Here is an 18,693-nt window from a genome sequence, read left to right on the forward strand (position 1 = left end):
GCTGCTGCAAATAGACGGCCTCATAGGGCTGGGTGGTTGATACACGTGCTTCTCTGACTAAGACTTCCAGGGCCCCAGAGGCAAGTATTTCACACTCTTCCCGATCTTGAACATAAGCCAGTGGGGAAAATGTCACTTCAAACCACAACTTCTTTCTTGAAAGGACTGGCCCTATCAGAGACCTGGTAGGTTTCTGAAAACAAAAAGGTGGGCTTGAGGAGGAGAATTTAGGAAAAGAACACCGGGAAGACTTTACCACTCAGCCTAGTAGAAAGGAATCTGGCTTTCTAGAGTCAATCAAGGAAGAGAGTTGAGGTGGAGGGATGGGAAGGGAGTAACAGGAGGAAGCTAGATTAGACACAATGAGCCAGGAAGCTTTGTGGGGTGGTGTGGCTAGTGAGAAGTCCCAGGTGACCAGAGAGCCAAAATAACTTTTCAGAACATTTCAGAAATGTGATTTTAAATGTTTGCTGTGTAATGTAATCGTCCCCATGGGGCCAACGAATTTTCATTAAAAGTTCCGCTACACGTTACAGCATTATTTTTGTGGTTTTGGGATAGGGGTAGGGGTTGGAAGAAACAGGGGCTGTGTTCCCTATGTGAGTTGACAGCAGGAACTAAAGAAACGGTCACAAGACCAGAATAGTGAATAAAACTGCAGATGAAGCAGAAAGTTAGAGACAGAGATTAACGCCCGAAATTGAAGTACCCCCCCGTAATTCACAGGAATCCTGGGGAGGGTGCTGGACTTTCCACAGGACATGGGAGTTGAAGCCAATGTCACCTGAATCTCAAAGGGCACGCTACCTCAGCTGACATTAAGTTACATTAAGAGACAAACAGGCTCTGCCTCTCCAGCTGGACTAAGACTTGCAAAACATAAAATGCATCACATGTATTTTTACTATCCAGGGCCTAGCACGGCGACACAACATGGTAGGGCCCAATAAAAGCATGTGAATACTCCATCAACGCCGTAGGTGCCACAATGGGCGCTGACAGTCTAATGCGTGTGTGTGTGTGTGTGTGTGTGTGTGTGTGTGTTGGGGGGTGGGGTGGCGTGGAATAGGAAAGTCATTCAGTCTGGAAACTCCCCCACCCCCCTCCTGCTCTCCACCCTCTGACCCATTAGCCCTGTCCCAATGGTGAGATAACATCAGCTCTGCGGCCTAAAGGTCTGTAAACAGGCAAGGCCCAGCGGAGGCATTGGTGGAGGAGGTCACAAAGGGTTATGCTTGCTGTGTCTGTTCTTCCCACTTCTATGGAGTCAAAGAAGCAAACACTGCCCTTTGGGAAGGGGCAGTGAGCGAGTGGGCTGTCTTGGGCCCCGATGTTTCCTAGGACTGGCTGCAGGACTTCTGGTCTTTGCTCCCAAGCACCTCCGCCTCACGCCTTTCTGAGGCCTTGACAGGAACCCTACAGCCCAGAGACCCCCCAGAGCAGCAGCGTCCTTGAAGGAACGACGCGCCGCTTGCAGGGCTGATGGTGCCACCTGGCGGCGCATAGGGTCCGATTCACTCTGGGAGCTTCCCCAGTGATCTTCGGCGGCCCAGGCCACCGTGATGAAGTCATGACCAAGCGCCGTTCGCCCCGCCCCTTCCCCCTCCCGGAGCTGCCAGTACTCGACGTGGCGTCACCGCCCTCTACCCTTACTTTGCGTGCGTGTGTGCGTGCGGCGGAGGTGTCGGCGCGGGCCGGTCGGAGCTCTGTGCTGCTCCTGGGGCTCCTGTCGCTGCTGTCGCTGTCCCGCTGTCCTGGACGGCCGAAAGGACGAGGCGCCGGCCCCAGCACCTCCGCACCAGACGCAGCTCGGCGCGGGGCCGGGCGGGAGGGTGGGCGAGCGCGTGTTGGAGGGCGCCGCGCGGGCGGGCGGGCGGGTGCCGGAGAGGAAAAGAGGCGGGGGCGACGGGTCAGCCGCGGGCCCGGCCGGCCGGGGGATGTCGATGCCTGACGCGATGCCGCTGCCCGGGGTCGGGGAGGAGCTGAAGCAGGCCAAGGAGATTGAGGACGCCGAGAAGTACTCCTTCATGGCCACCGTCACCAAGGCGCCCAAGAAGGTGCGGGGGCTTTGGGTGGTAGTGGGGGCCCGGACTGGGGCCTCGCGGAAGGGGCGCGAGCGAGTCCCGGGCTCCAGCTAGTTCGCGACTTCTGGGGCGAGGTTTCATGGGATCCGGCAAGACCGAGATGGTGTAGGGGTGGCGGGTGAACGTTCCCAGGCCTATCCCGAGGTGGAAAGGCCGCCTCTGACCTCACTTTCCTTTGTCCCTCGGCCCTAGTCCTCCGGAATCTTTTTGAAACCCGACAGGGCCGGGCTTTAAATCTGCCCCTGACTTTTCTTGGATGAAGGGCCTCGAAGACGGGAGTGGTAAGGGGTGAACCAACTCATTTGACCCCTCTGGCCAGCCCCAGGGGATAGGGATATACAGAAAATCTCCCCTCGGGTGAGTGGGAAAGTCCGGTAGAGCTTCTTTGGGCAAATCTTAGCAGTGGCCGGTTTATTCAACAACTGCGTGCTAGCTTGGAGACAAGAGGAAAAAATGCGTGGAGCTAGCTAGCCCTTTTATGCAGGTGAAAGCAATGAGGGCAGCATGAGATTGAAAAATAAAACTTTGATTTTCACCTACGGTCCAGTTGCTTCGACTCATGTAAGAAATTAACATTTGGAGGTTAGTCACAGCAGACACTTTCATGGATACAGGTTGATCATAGTGTCGTGTGAATAGATCGCTTGAGTTCCCTTGAGAAGGGAGCTAGGGTGGGTTGGAGGGGTGGGTGGTACTGAACGATTGCTCATTCTTGACTGCACTTACTGAGGCAGAACAAGTTTCATCTATTGTGCAGTCGGTTGAGCTCAAAGGACGCCCTTCTGATTCTCTTGTCGTGGAAGATTAAATGGCAGCCTTTGGAGGTTTCAGTCTAACTAGCTCTCCGAGTGGTGGAATTGGGATCCCTCGTGCTTTCTGAGCATATGCTGCCAACCACGTCTTGACTTTCCACATACCTGGCATCCAGTTAACAGTAGACCAGAAAACCTTTGCAGAGAAGTGACCTTTCTGAAACCAGTGAAAAACTGGATAAATATTTCCCTCCTGTATACAAACAGTGTGTTTCAAGGCTTTTCCACCCTACAGTGTTTGGTAGATGCAGTGCTTGTATAAGCTGAACAAAGCCAGGCTTACAGGAATAGTTACAGCCCTTGAAGCTCCTACACTTGAACTAGTTAAACTGTCATAAGTGGGAGAGATTACTTTTTTTAAGGAAATTAATCTACCACTCCCAAAATCAAATGCAGGATTGAAAAGACAGGTCACTATTGTGTGCTTTAACTCCATTTTCCCACAAAATTAAGATCTCACTAGTAGAATGCCTTTAAAAAAGGTAGAACCCTTGATTCCAGGGAGTCTTATTAACCTTATTTTTAGTGCTCTCAGTTCAGCTGACTGCTTTGTTGGGCAGTAACCCTTAGTAATCTGTACTATTTGGAGACACAGTTACAGCCTTTATAAGCAGAATCCTTAAGGATAGTACCTATTACGAGTTGGAAAGAATGGGAAAACCCTGGTACCCTAACTCCCTGAACTCTTCTCTCCCCATTAGCCTATACCCCTTTGTCTGGTTGCTTCAGAGATTAGGCACCTTTATTTATACTTGCCTTTATTTTAGTAAACCTTTATTCTTGCAAGCGCAGGAACACTTGTTCACGTTGTATGCATTGTGCCTAGCTCCATACCTGGCATATAGTGGGTACTCAAATATTAATTGCCCACCTGCCTAACTAGTAATTCAGACATCTGTATGGCTGCCTACAAGGAATAAATATCCCTTTTCCTCTTTTCTTCCCAGGAGAAATATTGCTAATGTGTATTATTGTCAGGCCAAGTGCTAATGATTTTAGAGACTCATATTTTGTTAGCTGAAAGAAGCTATCTCTGCTAGGAATGTGGGAAGACCCCGTGTAAGTTTCCATTTGCTGGTAAATGTTTCCCTGTGTTTCATATTAATCTTGCTCTTTCTGAGCTTTATTGTTTAGCATTTACGCAGCACTTTGTATTAAAGTGCTTTACGATGACTAATTATCCTTCGCCTAGTGAATGATAAAAGACATTTAGTTAATGAGTTGGTTGAGCGCTAGTCAAGGTCAAGTTGCAGCAAGTACTAGGCGATCTGTTTTTTTTCAGAACTTTCAGCTGAAATGGACGTTATGACCTAAGTCACTTTTGTACCTCTGCCGTGTGTTGATGGCGTGAGAAAGCATGAGAAAAGCAAGAGAAGAAATAAAGCTGGGTGTGTACTGAATGGTGTGAGAAAAAGGCCTTTTCAGACGGTGCTGCCTTTTACCTGTAAGGATTCTGATGTGGCTCTAGACCAAGTGATTCTTGGGTCCTTCCAAGCCCTGGGGCCCCGTGGGAAATGAGGACATTTCTGGTGCCAGTCAGAGGCTGTAGGTTACTTCAGAGTGACCTTGATGGTCCTCAGATCAGATTCCAGTGTAACTGGTAAAATTTTATGTCCTTTGTGAAAGAGTGGATGTCCATCAATTAAAAGCAGAGATACGAGATTCCACAACTAATATCGTAACTTACTCGGATGTCCCGGGATCCACCACAGTACTATGTAGATAATAGGATTTGCTGGTTTGATGTAAGGCTTAATCTGGGGGTCAAGAAGCCAACTAAATGGGTACCACCTTAAGCAAGTGAGCTTCTGTGCCTCAGTTTCCTCATCTGCCAAATAAGTACTTTTTGTTTGCAACAAGTGGAGCTAGGCAAAGGTATGGAACTAAGCAAAAGTGATTTTTAAAAATAAGTCTATTAGCCTATTACATTCCCTCTTTTTAGTGAGCATTTGAGCTGCTTATAACGGCATATACACTATAGATAGGAAATCAAAACTGTGGAAAGAAAGAAAAAATGGTTAACCCTGAGGGCTAAGACAGTTGATGAGGCTGATCACCATATGCAACTCTAAGCTTCCTAGGAGCCCAAGGATAAAGGGAATCCCAGCTTCTCGCTAGCAGACGTAGGAAATAATATATACCAATTCTTCAGGAAGACAACTTGTGCTGACACTAAGTTCTAAAGGAAATTTTCATGGGACAGTATTAATAGCTATAATGTGATTCCTGTGGTAAGGTTTGTTCAGGGACGGCACTGGTGATTTCAGATGGTATTGCCAGGAAATTGTGGGTGAAGAAAGGAGTCCTTGAGTTGTAGGGGTAATGTACATTGTACTACAGCTAAAGAGGATCCTTGTTTAATGTTGTCAGTGGAACCAAATAAGTCAGCTAGTTCCCCATAATCACTGGGTATTTATCCTTCTTTTTCTGCTACTTTGTGTTGCAGGGTTGATAGCTTCCTTGGGCCTTTAGAAATTGACATTGTATCAAGTTGATTTTTTTTTTTTTTTTTTTCCATAGAGTAAACCTCAATCTCTAGTTCGTTGATGAAACTTCCTGAGATAGAAGATATGTTTCTTCTCTGGCAGGCCTGTCAGGACATATGCTGTTCTCTGCACTTCTGAACATTTGAGAGGACTCTCTGGAGTGATACATTAAGGCATTGACTTAGGATTTGTGCAGTCAGACCTTTATCACCAGCATAGGAGGGAAAAGGAGAAAACACACATAAAAAAATTACTTTGATCTTCATTGTGGGATATTCTTCCTTCGAATAAAGCATATCTAGCACTGATTCATCAAAGGAGCAAGCTGGGGCTCAGTAGGCATACCAGGTAGATCTCCAGTGAGGACTAAACCTTTTGGGTGGAGTCCAGGATGGTCCTCTTTACGGTTATGTTATGGCTAATTCTTGGTGCAGTTTTCTAGAATTTATACCAGCACTTCTTAGAGTCATTGAGAAGAGATTTGATAGGTTGATGTTTCTTCTCCACATCATTAGTATCTCGCGATTCTCAGAGCAGCTACTGTTTTAGTGGCAGTCTTTGAACAGGAGTCAGACGTGTAAAAAGATCCTATCTTGTTTAGATTTCTCCACAGATACTGGTTACCTCTCTTTTTCTTATTTGATTCTATTTAGTTAGTTCAACACTAGGTTCCATATCACTTTGTGTTAACTTCCTTTAGACTTTTAGCTTGTAACAGAGCATTTTGTTCATGGTCTAGATCCCTTGCCGGCAAGATTACAAATGTGTACCATTTGTTTTATCTGGTGGGTATCATTTGGATCCAGTGCGTGCTAACCAATATAATCTTATAAAGTTGCTTATAAAGTTTTTCATGTATTTTGGTACATTGAATGTAAACCTTCAGTTGTCTGTGACACTAAATAAGTTTACTCTGCCACCTCACGTAGTATGGTCTATAAACAAGCAATTTAATGCCCTCTTGGGGCTGTTATTTAAAGGAACTGGCCAGTGAAAGAGAGTCATTTATACTCGTCTGTTTCTCCAGTTTGGGAATCTGAGTATTAAAATTTATAAAGAAGGGCCACTCATTCTGGTTGTAATAATTCATAATATATTATATTGAGGTGGTTTGAAAGCACCCATCATGTATGAAGAACAACTCATTCGTATTGACCAGAGTTTTTTCAACCTGAAATCCAAGAATCCAAAGTTAAAGACCGATTCTTACCACAAATTTTCTTTCCAGCTCATCAACACTATCAGTGCCTTGCATATGACAAGCAGTTAAAAATTCACACAGAATTATGATCACCTTTTCTCTTCTGAGTCCATATTTCCCTTTGACTCATTCCGGTAATTCTCTTGCTATCTCTGTTGCTTGGCTGTTACATGAAACCTCTTTAACTTTCCCTTTTTCCTAAGACCGTGAGTAGTAGCACAATGTAAGTCAAGCAGTTGGTTTTTGGAGTCAGGTTTACCATCTGATAGCCATGTGACTTTGGACGAGTGGCTTAACCTGTCTGAGCCTCCATTTTCTTCCTTCCTTTTATCTGTACATGACTTTATTTCACTGTCATTCTTGTAAGATAGTTTTGCTGGGTACACAATTTTATGTTGACAGTTATTTTTCTCAACACTTTGAAGGTATTTTTCCATTGCCTCATTTATCCTTAATTATCAATAAATAAAAGTCAGTTGTCTTTCTAATTCTTTCTTTGTAGGTGATCTGTCATTTTTAAGTTCACTTTTAAGTTCTTTGAGACTGCATATCACAGTGATCAAGGACATGGAATTTGAGCCTTCATTTTCTTATCTATAAAATGAGCAATAGTAATAGCTCATTTTATATGGCAGGGGATTGGCATTTAGTAGATACCACTTAGTGTGTTTATTTCTCTGTATCTACGGTGACCATATATCCTGGTTTGCCTGATACAGTTCTAGTTTATACCTGTTATCCCAATGCTGTTCAATGAGTAACTCTTTATACTCTGAAAAATGCCTTAGCTTTTAAAAAATATGCTTTAAGAGCCAAAACAAAGATGTTGCTATTGGAATGTCTTTTCAACCCTGACAGAATGTTGTTTTGCGTAGAGCTTACACCTGTTGAACACTAAAATAGTTGTTGATTACCAGAAGGTACATAGACAATGGGAGAACTTAGAGCTTGTGATGGAAATGGGATATGCTCTACCTGACCACTCTGCCACCTCATCCCCTATTCCACACAGTGTACCCCCAGAATGTGGGCATTGTCAGACACCAGGCTAGCTGAGTCCAGGAGTGTATTTCTTCAATCTGCAATAGTTTGGGAATCTTCCCAAACTAGAATCCTTAAATTATATGAAACTATCCTAAAGACTCTTCTGAGCTGTGACTTTATCTTTTTATATAGTCCCCTTCAGATTGCATCCCTATGTACTGCAGCTCCCTCCCCCAGGCAGTGTTTCTTTTCTCTCTGTTCTAAACAGCCTGCTCCTAATTATATATAACTGATTTTCTCCTGCAGATATGTGTGGCCTTTACTCCACAGCAATTACAGAACTAGGGTGGAACACCCTGGTCTTTGTTGACACTCAGACTGGTTTCATGTTTGTTCCTATCTCTGTTTACTTTTTATAAAGGATTCATCAAATGCCTTAATCTCAGAATGTTTATAATGAATGATTGGTACCGCTTAGCAATATATAGTGAGGTTAATCATTTACTGCCCAAACAGGCCACAGAGTAAAAGCTTAATGAGCTACTGGTAAAAGGTAGTATTTGGAGTGCTGGGGAAGAGATGGGAAAGGACTTTGACAGATCCACAAATCTAGGACTATCTGAGCATGCTTCCGCTTGCTTTCTTTCATTTCTTCAGTTATAGTTGAAATACAATGTTAGTTTAAGGTGCACAACATAGTGATTCAACATTTATATACCTTGCGATGTGATCACCCCGATAAGTCTAGTAATCTGTCACTGTACAGATGGTTATGACATTATTGACTGTTTTCCCTGTGCTGTACATTACATCTCCATGACTTGTTTTATAACTGGGAGTTCATATCTCTCAGTCCCTTTTATTTTTTTTTGCCCATCTCCCCACCTCCCTCCCCTCTGGCAAGCATCTCTTCGTTCTCTGTATCTATGAGTCTTTTCCTATTTTGTTTGTTTATTTGTTTTGTTTATTTAGATTCCGTATATAAGTGAAATCATATGCCATTTGTCTCTTTTGCTCCTGCTTTCTTGCTGTGAAAGCTCCAGTGCCTCAGCTAATGTGCCTCTGTATTCAACCTGTAGAGTTTAATGGGCTTAAAATGTTCTCCTTGACCAGCCCAAACCGGTTCACTTCTTTTAAAATGGACACCCTGTACTCAGTTGTGTGCTAGAATGAGGCTTAAACAGTAGGGTTTGAAGATTGCTCACTGTTCCATGCTGTTCATCTTGGCATAGTTCTTTACAATCTGAAGAACTGCCCAGCCAGATTAAGCCTTGTTGTTGATGTATTTTTCTCTTCTCTCCCAAACTTGTGTGTGTGCAGTGGCATCACTGGAATCCCACTGAGCCTGTGTGCTCAAGGTGCCAAGGAAAATGCTAATGTGCTGATCTGCATGGTGCACAGCTCTCTGAGTTGGATGGTGAACTGGTGAGTGGCAGAATGAAGGGGTTAAAGGCCTGGAGGAGATGAGTGTAACCATGTTTCCTTCATTTTGGCCTCTTGAATGAAGCTGTTCGTATCCCTGTGCTTTGAATAATGATTTGTAGCTGTTTTTAATAAATGGCTCCAACTCTTCTAGTACTTTAATTGTATTAAGGTGAAGCTTTAGGGCACAGGTTTCCATGGGCATAGTGGGAATTACTGTATCCCTTTCCCCCTGGGACTTTCTTGACCTCAAGTCAAAGTTTTTGCACTGCGACATGTTCTCATTATCTTTGGATTCTGAAATCGAAAAAAATAAATAAAAATAAATAAATAAATAATAGATAGATAGATAGATACATACATACATACATAGATACATAGATACATAGATAGATAGATAGAAGGGACCTATCGGGAAAATTAGTAGAACAGAGATTCTACTCTGTCCTCTTTGACCACCTCCACCCCATCTCCATCCTCAGAAGCTGTGAAGAAAACCTATGGGCTCTTGTGACACCTTTATTTGAGAGTTGTAGAAAAGAGCTTTTCACCTTGAATTTTCAAAGTGCACACTGTGTCTCTGTTTCTGATTTCAGAAGAGAGGTCAGTAAGTAGAGCTCTGTGGAAGGTAGAGAACTTAAGCAGATGTCTCTTTTGCCAGTTTTGAGGGTTTACTCCTGAGCTTTTCGTTGAATTAGAGACTCTAGAACAATGGTTCTTCATCTTTTGAGTCACAGATTCTTTTAAGAATCTTATGAAAATCCTGGATCTTTCCTCAGGAAAATTTAGGAGCACAAAGACTTGCATACACTTTCAGAGGATGTATGGTACTCCCTGAAACTCATCCATGGATCCTGGGCTTAAAAACCCTGATTTAGAATGGCAGGCCTCTAAGCCATAATATCTTGTTCCTTTGCAGATCCAGAAACTGCTGAGAGTAGATTTCCAGCTCGAAATTTGTCCTTGGAACAAAGCTGAGGTTGTTGGTGTTCTTTGTCACCCCCTCTTTGGGATGCTCCTCAGCTTCCCAAGAGACTCATTATAAGTGCCTTGAGGGTTCAACTCAGGAACTTAGGCACACTGAAACCAGCGACTTTGGGGGTTTTGTACTCTAAACTCTACTGTCCTTCATCTGAACTGTGGGTGCCCCTAAAGCTCCAGAGCTGATTCTAAATGTTCCATAGGAGAGTTTAGAGTGGGAGCTCACATACTAGACTGAATATCAAAACTAAACAAAGTAATTTGCTCCCCTGTGTCTCTCATATATAGGTTTGATTTCGGTGTAGTACTTCTCAAACTATTTTCAAGACTGACTTAATGCCTGAATTTAATTCATTTGATTTCTCTAGACCAAACATATTGAGGGTAATGACCATATCTCACACATGTGTGTAGTATGTAGTGCCTGGCACATAATACTGTCAGTAATTGCTTATTGAGTAAAACATTGTGAGATGATGATCCCTAGGAGAAAGTGAGTTGGACTCGCTTTGTGACTTTGGCTCACTTTCCCCTTCAGTTGGCCGGGGTTATTTTTCTTAGACTCCTCCCACGTGGGTGATAATGAAGTACCAAGTGAGAAATTGATGAGAATTTCCAGTATTTTAGTATCCAGTGTAGAGCCCTTTATACTGCCAGAAGTCGGAGGAAGGGAAGAGACTAGCTTCTTAGCCTGGTAGCATGAGAACCACAGGGCAGGAGGCTAGAATCTTAGGGATGTCCTTGGACATGATGGAAAAGGTAACTTGAATTTCCCACCAAGTTTTAAACTCTTAACATTAGGGACATTGCCCAAAGTTGACACTGGTATTCTGGTTTACACATGCTCTTGATTTAAGGAACAGAGGCTTCCTCTTAGGGTGTTTGAGATTTGGGGACCAGTGGCGAGTTGAACAGTTTCATTTTAGAATGTGTGTTGGAGTCCAGGAAGTAATAACAACAGCTCTGCTCAACGGTGCCGAGAAAACTTCTTATTTTCATTTGACAACCCCAGCTGCCCCTCAGACAAGCTCTGAACCAAAGGCTGAGCTTAATGTTCAAAAGCTATATGTGCCCTTGTCTCTGAAGTACACCTTCTGGGAACTGGGCCAGTGCTTGTCCTCACCAGGAACTCAGGCTCTAGTTGGCACTGAGGGTTTTGTGTGTGACGTTTCCCTAAAGTATGTGACCTCGGCAGGATTCAGGGGAAAGGGAGACCTTCAGAATTTTGTGCTTCAGAGAGATGGCAGATGTGTTCAGTTGTTCTGGCAACTAATTCATTTTCCTGTGGGTGGCCAGGTAGGTGGGTGCCAATTTCTAATTCAGTGCTGAGTACTTAGTACCCAGTTTCAGAGCACCAGACTTCTTAGCAAGCAAGACATGAAGATTCCCAATGTTCAGTTCTATGGAGAGCAGCCCAGCTGGCTTGTCATGCTGGATTAGATGAATTGTGAATGTTAATTATACTGATCAATACAGTGGCCTTGGTAACAGACTTGTAGCTGCTGTAGAATCTGTTTACTTCAGGTTTGTAACAGAAAAGACCGAGCTGGTTGGGAACATGGTGTTCTAAAAAGCAAGCTGGAGGGACTGACCCTATTGCACCCCTTCCCCAGGATTTCCAAGAGGGAAACATTACTCCGGGGGTGGTTTCTGTTCTTATTTGCCAGTTGAGAATGAATTGAGGTTGGCAAAGGCTTGGCTTTTAATGGGATAATGGCTGTTTAGGAATCAAAGGTCAGGAGCGCACTCACGCTGGGTGGCACCTCGTTTCTCTACCTAGTTTGTAATTAGGACTAGAGTTGACCAGATTAGTTTCAACCCTTGTATTCAGGGGAAGGAGCCCCTCCTATCTGGGGAGTAGAGGGCTTGGAATTCTGCACATTCTTTTCTGACTCCACAGGGAGGGGATTAGCTGAGTGCTGGGCATGTGCGGAATGAGAGCACCTTGCCAATTTTTATTGAGTTTGGACCAAGCTATTGTAAAAATACAGTCTCTTCCTCAGACAAGCTCTCTGTCATGTTCTAAACCCTTGCGGATCCCTCTGATGGGTTGATTGTACCTGACAGATGGAGTTGGTATTCAAGGCAGAATTTCTACTTCCTTTGCCTTATTTGTCTCCAAACAGGACATAGCTAACCCATTTGCTCCCCGCATTCCTTGAGTTGCTTTATCAAGAGCCTGGTAAACTCAGTACGCTTGTGTTTGCTTTTTCAGATCCTGCTTAGATTGTCTCAGATCAGTACTTCTCATGGAGTGGAAAGGAATAGAAGGTATCAGTCACTAAGGGAGCTGTTTCAAAATAATCATTACTGGGGCCCTAACCCAGACCTACTTAATCCGAACGAGGAGGGGTTGAGGGTAAGGGCCAGGTGGAAAATGGGATGGTATGTGCATTTTGAAATAGCTTGAATTTGAAAGAGCCCAGATTTAGAAGCACTCTTTTAGATTATCTAGCAGGGCTGGCCAGCATTGCTATGAAATCTGATGTTGGGTTGGTAATACAGCTACCACCTACCTTGGATAACTTTGGCCTTGAGGAAAAATATTGAGTCCTGAAAATAACCTATACTTACTCTTCTTTTCCAGGGTATTCAGAGTAAGCTATGGCCAGAAATCATGCAGCCCTGTCGGCTTGGGGTTGAGCACCTCCTGTGTCCCAGGACCTGTGCTGGGTACTTAGGGTACATCAGTGAACAAGACAGAGATCCACATCCTGTGGCACTTATATTCTTGTGAGGTTATCATTTGGGTCATGTAAGTTTAGTACAGCGGTTCTTAATCATGTAGGACTTGGAGCTCTATCTGAGCTGTGGTCATTGTCCAGAAATATGTGCATATATATAACAGTTTGCATGGTGGAGCTGGCGGCCGGAAGCCCATTCCATGAACCCCAGGCTAAAAACCTAGAATGCTTGCCTATAGTTGAGAATGTGATTTGGATAAAGTTAGGCCATGAATTGGGTGTTTCTGACTGTTACCTCTTAGATAGCTAGATTGGGTTGTTTCTTCATACAGCCAAGGCAATTGCAAAGATCTTGTGGGTGTCTCTAGAAAAATTCTGAGGGCTAGCTAGGCCTTCACTAAACCAATCGCATTTCTTGACTCTGTGTTCTTTTTGAAATGTTGAGAATGATTTTGACACTCTGTCCCCATGCCCACCTCTAGTTTCTGGTTAGCTGAGCTTTTTGGACTCAATGGATGAAAAAAATCACATCAGAATATAGGGATTTCCTTAACACGATAGTTCATATTATGAATTTCCAGACTAACAGTGATAGTAAAATTATAAAGATCATAAGAGGTCATTTTAGTGAAATTCTGGATTCAAAACACAGTTGGTCACAGGAGGAGTTGATTGAGGGGCTGAGGAAATAGCCAGAGAGTAGAGATTGGAGAAAGATGATAGGAAAAAAGGAGGGCAGAGCCCCAAAGACAGTTACTTGAGCTGGTAAGCCAGGTAGCCAGGATGGCAGCTATCTCCTTAAGCCAAAATGAGTGGATTTAAGACCCAGAGAAAGATTTCTTTTCCATTCTAAAGGAGTCTGTGACTATTATGTTATTATCAAATAGAACTCAGAATTAAAAGGAGAGGAGGGCAGATAAGGCTTTGCTTTATATATACCAATATTAATATCTGTTCCTGGAAAAGTTAGTGTTTGACTTGAATGAATGGCCGGCCAAACCCTGTCTCAGGGTTAGTACACTGTGTAATGTGTACTACAGAAACATGAATGAAATTTCATTTGGGGCACTGGGAGAAAGATTTATGTAGAAGAAAATGAGACCAGATTGGAAGGTTGGCGCACAAAAGCACGCAAAGTCCTGTGCCAGTTCTGCCTTTACCTCCATGAAACCTGATCTTTCGTGTAACCACAGGCCGAGACCTCTTCAGGGTGGTCTTTACAGGGATCTTCTTGTTTCTCTTCCGAAGGTCTAAGGGGAGCTTTCCAGACCTGCACTGATCGATTGCTGAGTAAGTGCTGTACCCAAGGCCGTTGAGGCCAAACCTCTGTAAACTCAAAGCCCATTGGAGAGCGGAGCCACAGTCTTCCCCAGAGGAGCCAGGACGCTCTAGGCGGTTCCAGTCCTAACTGCTCTCCAGCAGATGGAAAAACTCTTCTGCTGTGAAGCCTTCCAATCTACTGTTAATATAAGGACATTGTTGGCTCAGTGATGCATTAAAGCCAAAGCTGTTTAATCGAGGGGCAAATAATCACCAATTATTTTCTGTTTTTAAAAAAGCTCTTTAAAGTGATCAAAGGAATTTCAGATCTCCCTTCTTGGGACTTTTTAAATCCATTTTGAGGTTCTGTTCAGCTTGTGAAGCTGTCTAGTTAAAACCTGCTACTCAGTTCTTAGAAAAATTCTACTATTCTTAAAAACCACATAACCAGAATTTTTTTCTTCATTCATTAAGAAAATATGAGTACTTTCAATGTCTACCATGGATATGAAACCAATATTCAATAATTGCATGTCATGTTACTTAAACCCAGAGTACGTCAATAAAATTAACTTTATAAAAACTTTTTTTAGTCATAGTAGATTCAGTTTGAGAAGTGTTACCAGAAAGTGGGAAAGCATCAATGATAAATGTATCTCTTGAAAAGTTTGCTTGGGGTCCCCAAATTTAATATAACTTGTTTTGTATTGGGAAAATCCAACTTTGCTAGATCTTTCAGACACGTTATAAGATGCAGGGTGACTTGGAGTGGGTACCGTTTGAGTGGCAAACTGCAGATGAGAAAAAGGAACTTAGTGGAACATTCTCAGTTTAAAGCTAAGTGTTAGTGTGAGAGAAAAGTTCCCCATTATCGTTCTGCACAGAATAAATAAACTGCCTTAAAAAGCACATTTAAAATACATTCTCTGTTGCATGTTTTAAAGTATGGTTATTTCTTACAAAAAATAGCAAGTTTCTCAGATAACCAAAAGAAAGAAAAATCATTGAGTAATTTTAACCATAACAAATGAAAACCACCTTGTATAAATAAATCCAGGTGGAATTGCTAAATTAGTTTTGATGCCAATAGGAAATGTTGGATCATTTCTTTCTTCCTAGTAAAGTGGTCAGGATCAGACTGTCCATGCATTCTCCCCAATCCATCCCCGAAAGACAGTGGAGGGACATGCCAGGGTGCACGTTCGGGCTCTGTTCTTCTCTCCTTACTCTAAGTCTAAGCAGCCATACCTCTTAAGGGCAATTCATTGGCAACTTTAAATATTACATTTCTTTGCATCATTTCATTTCTCCCCAAATCAGTCTAGATTTTAGAACTGAAAGAGTTCTTTTCCTTCCCTAACCTCACAGATGATCATCTGGTAAGTTCAGAAGGCTTCACTGCAATAGTACACTGTTCTGTAAACTGACCCCTTGAAGGTAAAGGATAAAGCTTCTGTTCCCCCAGCTTGTTCCAAAAGAAAGAAATTTTTTCCCTTTTTTAAATCTCAGCCTATGGCCGTGCCACCCTGAACATGCCCAATCCCGTCTGATCTCAGAAGCTAAGCAGGGTCGAACCTGGTTAGTACTTGGATGGGAGACCACCTCGGAAGACCAGGTGCTGTAGGCATTAAAAAAAAATCTCAGTGTTGGTAGCAAATTTGCTTTGAGCAAGTTACGTAACCACACCCCTGTTCTGTTTTGTCATCTGTGAAGGGTAGATCCAGCATTCAAAGGGTTCTAAAATGTTTTGAAAATATAAATCCTCTAGTAGACGGAAATCATAGACGCAAGTCACTGATGTCGAGGCAGAGTGCTTAAACTGGAAAGCCACAGAAATCTAGGCATTCAGGCCTTGCTTTTCATAATACTACTAAGTGTGGATTTCAAACTTCTAATCAACTTTAAGTAAAAGTCCTGGCTTACTGCTGGTTTTACTTGTTCTTTGTATGCCAAGATTTAAGCAAAAATGGTTTGAAAAATATATAGATCAGTGATGTTCTAGCAGCGTTATTTATTGGTAAAATTTGCCAAATAACTTTTCCTGTACAAAATTTGATTTTGACTTTTGGTTTGCCATACAGTCTAAAGCAAGAGAGTTTTATCCTTGTGTATCTGTCCACTTTACTCATTCAAAAATGGCTGTTCAGAAAGTCATAGGTCAAGAAACTCTTGTATTCTGGTGGTGGTTCGGGTTGTATTCATTTCAGAGCAGTAAGTAGCTCTTCTTTTTAAATAGCCCAAAGTTGCAGCCAACAATTCCCTTTCAACTAGCTTATTTCTTACAGGCTGTATAAGGTCGTGATTTTAGACTTTTATCTAAAATTGAATATCTACATCTCAAGTTAGAAAGTCAAGAATGAAAAATAAAGTTATGTTTTTGACGTGATGGATTTTCTTTGGTAGATTCTTGTCCATGTATTGTGTCTCTAGTCTCTCCTTCTAGAGGCTTGATATTTTGTGTTTTAAGAGCCGTGGAAACTAAAGCCAACTGCAGCTGATCTTTAAAGTGACTTAACCTTGTCCTTTGGACTTGAAATTATCCAGTTTCATTACAGAATGGATTCGGAAAAGTCCATTCCACTCAAAATACATGTTACTACATAGTTACAATTTAACATTAAGTCTTTAAAGTCAGGTTATTTTATTTAATGTCGAGTTTTGATGGCTTTTTCTTCTCTTGAGCCTGTACTTTATGCGAAGCAGTGGATGGCGACTAAAAACTTGACATGGTTTCCATCCCATTAAGCTTTGCTGGATGTTGGTCTAGAGTTCAGAAAGCTGACCAGCATAGGCTCAGTGGCCACTTATTGGGAGCTCCTTGTAGTTTTTTTTGCCAGATACTATTAAGCAAGGACTTTCATGTTTTCACTTCTGGTTAGATACAGCCTTCCCAACTGCTGAGCTGACTTATGGGTGGGATTCACTCAAGCAAGTATGTGAAAAGAGTTCGAATTTGTAAGAAGTAATTGTCTTTCAGCTTCACTCAAGCTAGACTTCCAGATCAAGGAGAGAATTGTTCTTTCTTGGTAAGCTAAGACATCATACATATGACATTTACTCAGTCTGTGTGAACACCTTCCAAAATGCCAGGGAGACTTCGTCATCCTTCTAGAGCTGTCCACTGACCGCTTGCTTTCAGTGTTAACTTTTCTTCTCATACAGATTTACTTATTCATAAGCAGTTGACAAGTTTTCATCTTAAAGAACATACCATCATACCTTGCAGCAAGATTTGCCAGTTTAATTTCTTGTGAGTTTCATTCGCAATCAAGATTGGCTTTAAGGAGGAATGCGAACTCAGGCTAATGACTTTTTATTACAAACATGTAAGGTGGACAGTAGTAACCTGGCTCTGTCTTTCCCGATATTCAAGAATTGTTGATTCTTACTATACTCTGTGAACCAAAGTGATTGCCAAGTGAAAAAAACAAGGTGCAGAGTATTTTAGCATGCTACCTTTTGAGTAAAAAAGAGAAAATAAGAATATAAATATATATTTGCTTTTTTCTACTTCCGAAAATGAGCATAAACCAGAAACCAATGAAAATGGGGAGAGGGGGAGCAAAATCGGGGGAATAGGAATGGAAGTGAGACTCCTCTGAATGTACCTTTTAAACTCTGGAGACGTGTTTATATGTCAAGAAATAAAATTAAGGAGGAAAGAAGAGAAACCTTAAATTTGCTTATAAACGAATGAACCTAACTACATATCAAATGATTACACAGTACTTCGACTATACATCCTTCGTGAAATATATTCTAAGGACAGAAAGCATAATGAAATAGCGACACTTCACTGTGCAGTGTAATAGTAATAATGTTAGTCTTATAATTTTGAAATTATGTGTTACAGAGTAAAGCAAGTAAGTAAATGTATTATTGCTGTTAGAGACCAAGATTGTCAACATAAGAGGAAAGAGGTACAGATAGGAAAATTAAAGGTTAAAAAAGGTCATGTTAATTTGTTGTAAACTGTGGTTTTTAAAAGATTAGAAAGTCCTTCTCTTTCCTACTTGCAGCCATTTTTTAACCTCTTAATTTTATGTCTAGTTGGCAGTTGGAGGCCCAGATTACTCATTTTCTCTAGATCACTTTAGGAGGTAATAGAAGCCAATAAAGTGTGTTGTTTTATGTGAAGATAAGGGAGTAGCTGATAAGGGTAAAACCACTCTTTGGCAGAGTTTTCAAGCTTAATGTTCCTTCCTCACCATTTTAGTGACTCAGCAGTGTGGGCCCTGGCATTGCCTCTCCCCTTCTTCCCACCAGTGTTGCTAAAAGATCAAGTTGAATCCATTTTGAAAGGATTGTTTCTTCTGACTAGGACTGGATTCTAGCAGAGTGTGTGTGTTATATCCTATTACTGTTGAGAAGCAGATGGGTGGGTGGGGGAGCGACATGTGTGCTGTGATCAGTCAGCTTGCCCACTCCCTCCTCCTAGAAATTCATGCCCTGTCTGGGGAAACTAAGAACCTGAGAAAGTTGAGACGGGGAAGGAGGACCTGCTGAGATTATATAAGTTTGGGGATGTCTCGGAAAGTAGGTAGTGTGCTGGAAGAGGGGTACTGGCCCTTTCAAATAATCCTCAGCAGTAAGAAAGAATCCTCTACTCACTTCCGAGCTCTGCTTTCTTAATGATTTTTTTTCCCAATCATTGCTATTTACCTTTGAGTCTCGTTCTTCACCTTTAGGAGGAAACCTTTCTGAGGAAATTAAAAGTTGTTAGATAGGCATGTGAAATAACAGATTTAATACAACTTCTAGCCTAACCTCTGATTTTTG

At 42.3% G+C, this 18,693-nt stretch overlaps 1 protein-coding gene and 1 pseudogene across 2 annotated transcripts in view; both read left to right on the forward strand.

Moving 5' to 3' along the window:
* The first annotated feature begins 1,587 nt into the window (after positions 1–1,587).
* AHCYL1 (adenosylhomocysteinase like 1) overlaps positions 1,588–18,693 on the forward strand; it is a 34,325-nt gene continuing 17,219 nt past the window's right edge. Inside the window, exon 1 of one of the 2 annotated variants that reach the window (XM_039841136.1) lies at positions 1,588–2,057. In XM_039841136.1, coding sequence (XP_039697070.1) covers positions 1,938–2,057 — 120 coding nt within the window. In that variant the 5' untranslated portion in view covers positions 1,588–1,937. Of the gene's footprint in view, positions 2,058–8,908; positions 8,993–18,693 lie in introns of those variants that run through there. The other variant, XM_039841137.1, reaches the window with a different exon arrangement.
* LOC120585356 (uncharacterized) lies at positions 15,423–15,541 on the forward strand (annotated as a pseudogene).

Source organism: Pteropus medius, unplaced genomic scaffold (assembly GCF_902729225.1).
Source record: "Pteropus medius unplaced genomic scaffold, Ma_sr-lr_union100, whole genome shotgun sequence".
NCBI lineage: Eukaryota > Metazoa > Chordata > Mammalia > Chiroptera > Pteropodidae > Pteropus > Pteropus medius.